Source organism: Ochlerotatus camptorhynchus, unplaced genomic scaffold (genome assembly GCF_037179485.1).
Source record: "Ochlerotatus camptorhynchus isolate MF236.1 unplaced genomic scaffold, CSIRO-AGI_Acam_v1.1 ptg000124l, whole genome shotgun sequence".
NCBI classification, from domain to species: domain Eukaryota; kingdom Metazoa; phylum Arthropoda; class Insecta; order Diptera; family Culicidae; genus Ochlerotatus; species Ochlerotatus camptorhynchus.
The window spans coordinates 3,547,293-3,556,990 of record NW_027040614.1 but is presented as its reverse complement, the minus strand read 5'-3'; the positions used below and the strand labels follow the sequence as shown (position 1 = coordinate 3,556,990).

General features: G+C 44.4%; 1 protein-coding gene across 1 annotated transcript; it reads right to left on the bottom strand.

The window, feature by feature from the left end:
• Positions 1 to 7,894: 7,894 nt before the first annotated feature.
• On the bottom strand, positions 7,895 to 8,540 carry Atg10 (Autophagy-related 10). Its single transcript, XM_065220276.1, has 2 exons — positions 8,217 to 8,540; positions 7,895 to 8,162 (listed from the first exon to the last, which is right to left on the bottom strand). The coding sequence occupies exons 1-2, from the start codon at positions 8,536 to 8,538 to the stop codon at positions 7,897 to 7,899; spliced, it is 588 nt and encodes a 195-aa protein (XP_065076348.1). The 5' UTR covers positions 8,539 to 8,540; the 3' UTR covers positions 7,895 to 7,896.
• Between the last annotated feature and the right edge of the window lie 1,158 nt (positions 8,541 to 9,698).

Sequence of the window (9,698 nt, the reverse complement as noted above, 5' to 3'; positions counted from 1 at the left end):
CCGAGAGTAGAACTTGAACTGACGTTTTTATTCGATTCGATTTGCTGTTTGCCTCCTTTACGCTGTCGGCATGTTGTTTCTGTTTGTGGTGGTTTTACACTTTTTGATTGGTGCGCTACTTCTGGATGAACGTGTTCGCATGTGTGCGGATTTGAGTGTGATTGGAAAAGGTTCCAGATCCAGAGTGGCCCATTGTGTCCCGGTGTCGAACTATTAGGTCTGCAAAAATTAAATGAGGATTATTTCGAAGGAATATTGAAGCAATTTCTTACACTGCAAAAAATGTAATATCGACCAACGTAATTCAAGCTGATGTATGAAATATTGATAAAATAGCAAAAAGCATATACAATATTACATCAATGGATGTAAATTTCCCAAGTAACCACCAAGCCCGTGAATAGTCCGATAACACCGACGATGTCGGTGCGATAAGGTCCCTTTTTTGCAATATAAGGCTGATTACGGCTTTACATTCGTTACGGAACCACAGATCAGCAATGGTCTTGTATGTAGGAGTGGAACGACAACCCTATCAACCTAGTAGAATTAGCAAGTAAAGGGTGTCCACGATGAAATTGCCACACTATGAAATTGCTCTAACTTTTTAACCGAAGGGTAGAATTTAATGAAAATTTGGGTGGATTTAGTTCATAGTGCATTATTTACATCCTGCAAGTTTTAAAGTCCTGTGATCAAAACTCGCGGAAATGTAGTCGAAAGAACAGCTCGTGCGTGATAAAATCTTGCGCATTCATCACGAGAACAAGGATCTCTCGCATCGTTCCATCGCTAAAACGTTGGGAATCGCGAATTCCACGGTGTCGTGAGTGATTAAGCGGTTCGAGGAACGGTTGACCACCGATCGGAAGCCCAGAAGTGAAGGAAAAAGTATTCCGTACAACACCAAAAATCACAACCGCGTAGTTGGGGCCTTCAACCGAAATCCGAACGCCTCCGTTAGGGATGTGGCTAAGAAGCTGCACTTAAGCCGAAGTTTTGTCCAGAAGGCCAAAACTAAGGCTGGGCTTCGAACGAGAAGCAGAACAAGTCCGCCAAAACCCGTGCCAGGAAGTTGTACCTCAACATGCTGACGAAAGTTGAATGCTGCATCATGGACGACGAAACATATGTGAAGGCCGACTTCAAACAGATCCCCGGCAACCTGTTTTTCACGGTCAAGGATAAGTTCAGCGTTCCGGAGCATGTCCGCACTCAGAAGATGTCCAAATTTGCGAAGAAATTCCTGGTTTGGCAAGCCATCTGCACGTGCGGGAAGCGGAGTGCACCTTTCGTGACCCAGGACACGATGAACGAACAGGTGTACATAAAAGAGTGCCTCTAGAAGCGGCTGCTTCCTCTCCTGAAGGCCCATAACGTCCCAACAATCTTCTGGCCGGATTTGGCCTCATGCCACTACTCCAAGGACGTGCTGAAGTGGTATGCGGACAATAAGGACAATTTCGTGCCGAAAATGTTCAACCCTCCCAACACTCCGGAGCTCCGCCCCATCGAGAAGTACTGGGCGATTATGAAGCAGCACCTTCTTAAACGACCTAAGGTAGTGAAGACAGTCGAGGAACTGAAGAAAGTATGGGTTTACATGCAAAAAACGGTTGATTCACAGGTTGTGCAGAATCTTATGGCCGCGGTTAAGGCCAAGGTGCGGGCATTTGCGTATGGACTGTAAATAAAATACGAGTAAAATGGTAAAATGAAGTTTAATAGTTATTTCTCAATCCCTGAAAATTTGATGGCAATCGGATGAAAACTCGAATTTTGCGAATCAATTTTATGTGTGTCAATTTCATCGTGGACACCCTTTAATCTTCCAACACTGTATGAACATTTTTATACCGGTACATGTTGCGTGCTTGTTGTCTTTTGTATTTTTAATTCGCACGAGTTGTGCCCTCAATTTCTCCACCCAAGTGTTAACAAGAGAAGATCGAAATTAATCCATTCTCGATGAACATTTCAAATGGTCCTATCTGCTTTGATCGATTCTCTTCATCGACGTTCTCTTTTCATAACCACTGCTATGCAAACAGATTTCGCGCTAATTCTATCACATAGTTTGATAAAGGAGGTTCTTATCTAGCGTCCAAAACGTCAAATACTACAGGGACAGGTTTTGCAGCTGAGTTATTGACAAAAGAGAAAGTCGATGAAGAGAATCGATCAAATCAGATAGGACCATTTGAAATGTTCATCGAGCATTCTTTATTCTTTCACTAAATTTCGCGTTATTCGTTTTCTGGTGGCTTTTTCTCATTTATCCAAGTTCCCACGGACTCTGCGGGTGGATTAGATTCATCAGGATGTGCCCAGTGGTGGAAAGTGGGAAAAATAAAAATAAAAGGCGAACTTTCGTACGAAAACTGTTTTCCGGAAATTTTTCCGACGACCAAAGTGCTGTGAAAAGTGAAGAAGAGAAAAGATGGCGGACAGTCTGAAAGTGTCGTTCACCAAATTAAACAACACAAACTACGTCTCCTGGAAGTACCGAATGAAGACGCTCCTTGAACGGGAGGAAGTTTGGGATGTTGTGGATAAGCCGAAGCCGGAGCACGTTGACCTAGCCGAGCTTGCGCAATGGGTGAAGGATAACCGGAAGGCGCGTACGACGATTTCTTTGTTTGTGGAGGACAGCCAGTTGCAGTTTGTGAAGAAGGCTGTGACGGCGCGTGAGATGTGGCGTAATCTACGGGACTACCACGAGAAAGCGACGATCGGGAATCAGGCGATGCTCCTCCAGCAGCTGTGTTCCCTGAATCTGGCAGAAGGGGGCGATATCGAGAAATACATCGACCAGATCGAGAGTCTGTATGAGCGGCTCGACAACGCGGGCATCGAACTGGGTGAGCTGCTACGAATAATTAGAATAATAGTTTGCCAACGTCGTTCAACAGTTTCGTCACATCGCTAGAAAACCGACCGCAGGAGGATTTGACGATGGACCTGGTTGTGGCTCGTCTACGGGACGAATGTCAGAAGCGTTCGGGTCAACAGAAAAACGGTTCGAAGGAAGAGAAAGCTCTACGTACGGACATAAAAACGAAGACCGAAAAGAAGTGCTTCTTCTGTCATCAGCCGGGGCATTTTCGTCGGAATTGCATCAAGTTTCTGGAAGCTAAAAAGGGTGAGAATTCGAAAGAACCGAAGAAAGCGGCTTCGGATCAGCAAGTGAAGCAGACGGAAGTGGAAAAATCCGTGAAGAAACCAGAAGTGAAGGACAGTGCTGTTTGTGGCGCGGTCTGCTTTGTAGCAGGCGATGTGATTCCTGGTGCTTGAGCCGTGGACAGTGGCTGTATGTGCCACATGACAAAAGATCGAGGTTTTTCACCGAATTCAAACAGGATGTTGTTGATTACGTTTTGTTCGTTCCTGCATTGGAAGGCGGATTGATTTCTGTCCGCAAGCTTGCGCTGAAGAGATTTGATGTCACCTTCAAAATGGACCACTGTGAAGTCAAGTCTGCTGATGGTGTTGTCGTGGCAGTAGGCAAAACGCATGACAATCAATATGTACTCAAGATAGCAGAATCGAGTATGGTTGCGACTGGAAACCATACTGCGTAGTGTCAACATACTTGAAATAGCAGAGTCGGACATCGGGGCATGGATGCTGTGAGCGCTATTCAATCGAAGGGATTGGCGGAAGGTTTGAACATTAAGGATTGCGGTGAACTGATTATCTGTGAGTGTTGCCTTAAGGGGAAGCTAGCTCGTAGCCCGTTTCCGCAGAGAAGAAATCGAAGCAACCGCTCGACATTGCCCATACGGATCTCTGCGGCCATATGGCGAACGCGACACCGACCGGGAATAAGTATTTTATGACCATGATCGATGATTATAGTCGTTTCTGTGTGGTGTTTCTGCTTAACTCTAAAAGTGAAGCGGCTAGCAAGATCGAGGAGTATGTTCGCTGGACGGAGAATATTTTTGGACGGAAGGTTCGCATTGTGCGGTCGGACGGCGGCGGAGAATATATTGCCGAGAGTCTGCAGGAATTTTACAAGGCCGAGGGTATTCATGCAGTTTTCAACTCCCTACTTGCCGCAATCCAATGCCGTAGCGGAGAGGAAGAACAGGGCTTTGCAGGAGATGGCGAATTGTATGCTGCTGGATGCGGGACTCCCAAAGCGATACTGGGGAGAAGAGAAGGAAGCTGTTTTGACGGCTGCCTTCATTCAGAATCGACTGCCATCAAGAGCCATCGATCGAACGCCGTTTGAATCGTGGACTGGACTGAAGCCGGATCTCTCTCAGCTTCGTGTATTCGGCTGTGAAGCATACGTTCATATTCCCGAAGTCAAGAGGAAGAAGTTTGACGCGAAATCGAAGAAGATGATCTTCGTAGGCTATTCGGAAAGCCACAAGGGCTACCGATTCGTGGACTGTGAGACCGACCGAGTTACCATGAGTCGGGATGCACGGTTCATAGAGCTGGGGAACGGATCACAACAGGAGGAGGAACGAGTGAAGCAACCGGAAAAGCCTGTGGATCAAGGTGCAGCTGAGATAGAAGAGCCAGTGGAAGCGGATTGTGAAAATGAAGTGATCATTGGACAAAGCACGGGTAGTGAAGTGGCAGAAGAGCCCTGAAGATCCCGAATCAGTATATGAAAATCAGGTGCGCATGAACTCCAGGAAGAAGAAGAGGATGACTTTTACGGTTTCGAAGAAGTGGAAACGTCGCCTCTGAGAAGAGAAGATCGGCGCAACCGGGGAGTTTTGCCTCCCAGATTTGGTGATTACGTTGTGGGGCAAGTCTCTCACGAAGAAGAACCCAGTGATTACCGTGAAGCGATGCGCATTCCGAAGTGGCGAGCAGCTATGCGTGAAGAAATGGAGGCGCACAAGGTGAATACGACCTGGAATCTTGTGAAACTGCCTGCCGGCAAGAAGATCATTGGAGCTACCCGAATAGAAATTGTAATGTAGGAAACATCAGCAGACATCTTCAATACATTAAATTTTAACGTTTATTGCTGTACCCTTTATGTATTCAGACTTCAGTGTGACGTCCAAGTACATAAAAATACATTAGCCTCAAACGTTACATCAGAATCAAACGTCTTGACGATGTAAAATTTGACATCAGAATACATCCAATGACAACAGAACTAAACGTTACATTAGAATCAAACTTCATCACGATGTACACACTTAATCTAGCTCGGTAAAATCTCCAACAGCCGATTACCTCGGCATTTACTTTTGCTGATATCTCTGCAAAATATCTGTTTGTTAGCTGATATCTCAGCTAAATGTTATTTGTTAGCTGAGTCTCGGCAATTGTTTTACTGAATCTTAGCAAAATAAATTGCAGAATTACTCGGCTGTTGGAATCTCGGCGAAAAAATTTAAGTGTGTAATTTGTTGCACGCATAAAACATCAGAATACTAACGATTTGAAATTGGCTCACTACTTGACTAGCCTATTGGTCCAAAGCAAACGATTAATGTATCCCATTCTAGTTGAAATTCTAGTACTACACAATGTTTGTTTTGATTCGCTATGAAAGTTTGACAGATAAAATGAGGGGTTAGTGGATTTTCCTATGTTTCGAGCGTTGAATCGATTAGCTTGGAACCGAAGAGAGTACCAGAGCTGAGCCAAAAAGTTAAGCTCGTTTCTTCAAGACCTTCTAGTCTTAGAGTTACCTCTATGGTGAAATCCATGAACCCCTCATTTTATCTGTCAAACTTTCATAACTAATCAAAACAAATATAGTGTAGTACTGGAATTTATACAAGAATAGGGTACGTTAATCGTTTTACTTGGGACCAATAGGCTAGTCAAGTAGTGGGCCAATTTTAAATCGTTAGTTTCGTATTGATTGTTGGCTGTTTGAGAGCTGAGCCAAAAAGTTGAGCACGTTTTTTCGGGACTTTCTAGTCTCAGAGTTACCTCTATGATTGTACTGTCATAGACCGGTCGAACGTTCAAATTTTTTCAACAGCATTGCAGCACTGTATGAAAGTCATTTGAAGCCACACGAAGAAACATAGTTGCCAGTGACATTGCCAAAAGATCTCTCAAAAAATCGAGCTGCATTTTGACAGAAATTTTCTTTGCGTGTCTCTACACGGATAGAAATCTCCTTATACTTTTTGGCAAATTTCTATTGCTGATTATTCATGAAATGTATAAGCCAACTTATAAGCAGACGCCTTGCAAAAAGTTAATGAAGCTCATGTATCAAATGAAATGTATAAGCGATCACACATACCTTTTATGCATTCTTACAGGACCTGTGTGGTTTGTCTTATGGAATGTTTAAGGCTGATGTTTTGGCAAAAATGTATACGTGAAACAAATGAATAAAATAATTGATTTTCGTTTAGTGTATCAACGTCTCTGGTCAAATGAACTGTCATCTAGTGTCGAGGGGGGCGACACATCTAAAAATAAATTCTAGATGCTCAACAAATCTCACACGGGCGAATCAATCTCCGCAAATCTCTAAAGTTTTTGGCTCAGCTCTCGTACCATAGAGGTTACTCTAAGGCCCAAACGCAATGTGGGCGGAAGCGGAACGGAAACGGAAAGTTTGACAGTTGTCATTAATGACATCAAGATGCCTAACCGAAGTCGAATTGGATCTAACTAGGTTTCAATCCGACAAGTAGGCTTACTCAGATCGGGCTTTTCCGCTGGCGTTGCCGTTCCGCTTCCGCCGTCATTGAGCTTGGGCCTTAAGACTAGTAGCATAGAGGTAACTCTAAGACTAGAAGGTCCCGAAATAACGTGCTCAACTTTTTGGCACAGCTCTGGTACTCTCTTCGGTCCCAAGCTAATCGATTCACCCCTCGAAACATAGGAAAAAGCAATAACCCCTCATTTTATCTGTCAAACTGTCATAGCGAATCAAAACAAACATTGCATAGTACTAGAATTTCGACTAGAATGGGGTACGTTAATCGTTTGCTTGGGACCAATAGGCTAGTCAAATAGTGAGCCAATTTAAAATCGTTAGTTTCGTATTGATTGTTGCTAGTGCTATCTTCGGTCCCAAGCTAATCGATGCACCCCTCGAAACAAAGTAAAATCCACGAACCCCTCATTTTATCTGTCAAACTTTCATAGATAATCAAAACAAACATAGTGTAGTACTAGAATTCCGACTAGAATGGGATACGTTAATCGTTTGCTTGGGACCAATAGGCTAGTCAAGTAGAGAGCCAGTTTCAAATCGATAGTTTCGTATTGATTGTTGATAGTACGAAGTCCGCCATGTTTCACGCACAATCTGACGATTGTTTATGGATTTTACCATATAGGAGTAAAGAGATACCATAGAGGTAACCCTAAGACTAGTAGGTCCCGAAGAAATGTGCTCAACTTGTTGGCTCAGCTCTGGTACTATCTTCGGTCCCAAGCTAATCGATTCACCCCTCGAAATATGAGAAAATGCACGAACCCCTCATTTTATCTGTCAAACTTTCATAAATAATCAAAACAAACATAGTGTAGTACCAGAATTTCAACCAGAATGGGATACGTTAATCGATTTGCTTGGGACCAATAGGCTAGTCAAGTAGTGAGCCAATTTCAAATCGATAGTTTCGTATTGATTGTTGGAGATACAGAGTCGCCGTCTATGCCAATATAAAACACCATGAGTTGACCGCTGACATTTTTTAACCTTCTTGGCTACGTAATATATGAACGACCCGTGTTGCATTAATTTCGCCAAAATGTATGCAAATATTGAGGACAACACGGAGAAAAAATCGAAATATTAACTATGGCAATAGTTTTGATTTAAATTGATGGGTAAATTGTTACATGAACCTCAACTAGAATTAACTAGGTATTCGATTTGAGCAGTGCTAAGTTTCCAGTTATCGATTCAAAACTATACGTTACAGATTCATTGATTTTTTTTTATTCAACTAAGCCGGCATATCTCAAATCTAAACTCAGGTTCACAAATGGACCGTACGACGAGATGAACGTCACAATCGGATTCCCTCCGCGCCCGGTAACGTTTCCCAGCACCTGTGCCGTCTTGCAAGGGTGCAGCGCGAGGAACGGTTTGAACAGCACCGGATGTTCCATCTGGGTCAGCGTTTGCTTCAACTGTTCGCGACTTTCCGTAGCCAAATCCCGAAACCCGTTCCAGGCTTGTTCCAATCGCAGCATGGTTCCATCTAAAATTGGTACGATTTTTCGTAAATTATAACGGCAGGTTTTGGTAGAAATACCTGATCTGTATGCGTTGAAGTACAGCACCGGAACCTGATAGCTTTCGCTGTAGACTACATGGTACTCGAACTGATAGAACTCTTCGCCTTCACCGTCGGAATGCGTCATCACAACAGAAGGATCCTGCTCGATCAGCTCCTCAAAATCGTCATCGTCTCGCGGGATACTGCTATTGAGTGTTTGCTTCAATCGCTTCGTCAAGAAGACGGTCTCCGCTTCCGGTGTGATCAGTTCCCAACCGTCATCGATTCTGCGGGAAAGTTCCAGAAACTGTTGGGCAGCTTTGCTGAACTGCCGCTCCGTTAGTGTTCCGCCGGTCATCACCGTCCACATAGAATGATAACAACAAACATCAACACAGTGGTGAAATGGTGAATATGCTGCCGCCTTCCGATTGTCACCCGAGACATTCACCTTCCACCCGCTCACGGTTTTTGCTTCATGGGTTTTTGTTGAGAAGGGCAGGCAACAAGTTCACGAACACATTCAAGGTGCAAAACATAATTTGGGGTCGGTCATAAGCTACGTCAACATGGGGTTGCGGTCCTTACATATTTTCAAAAATTGATGTGGATGATTACCGGTGCATTACGATCATAAATGTAAATAACTTGAAAACTTGGGTTATGGATGCACCCTTCTATATACACAAACGATTCGGCAAACGAAGCACAACAAAAATCCTCCCAAACTCACACAGTGGCAGTGGCGGTGAGTGCCGAGAGCATCGCGCCTTCTGACAGTAGAGCGGCAGAATGAGTGGGTGAGTAACTCTTTGGTTTTTGAGTCGAGTGTTGCGCTAGTGAGAGAGAATGGAAAAAAATTTACATACAAGAAGATTTTTCGGTGTCCGATCCGCGTAGAATTGAACGGCCGAAAAGTGCCACCTCCGGGGCCCAAAGTGCAGTGAAAAGTGCGTCGATATGATCCGGATCGTGGGCAGCTGTCCGGCAGACTGGAGTTTGCGACCGATCGGCCCAGCTGGATGCTGAGCAGGAAATTTTTCACCGCACCAACCAACAGCCAGCCATTGAGCTCGCAACCAGTCAGCCCTTTTCTTCTCCCGTACAGTATTTAGTGGGTACACGGTCGTAGGGCGGGGGCGACGGCAGTGGGAGAGCAAAGCGATAGGGTTCAAAGACGATTTCGGTCGGGCCTCGGGCGACGACGGTAGTGAAAAAGTGCGTGAATGCCCTCCGGGAGGAGGTCCCTACTTCTGGGTGGTGATTCAGTCTTCAGGGTGATTAGAATATTATCCGTCAATTTGTGGCAAGTGGCATTAGGTGAAATGGTTTAAAAAGTGGAATCATTAATCTGGAAGGCAATTGAGAAGAATAAATTGGACGACGGAGTGTTCCGCAGATGTGAATCAATGGGAATGGATATGTGTATGCAGCAGGAGCACCACCATCCAGCAGAGCAATAAGCGCTGCTAGAAGAGTGAAAAGTTATGCTGTGAGCTGAGAGTGAAGAGCGCGTTT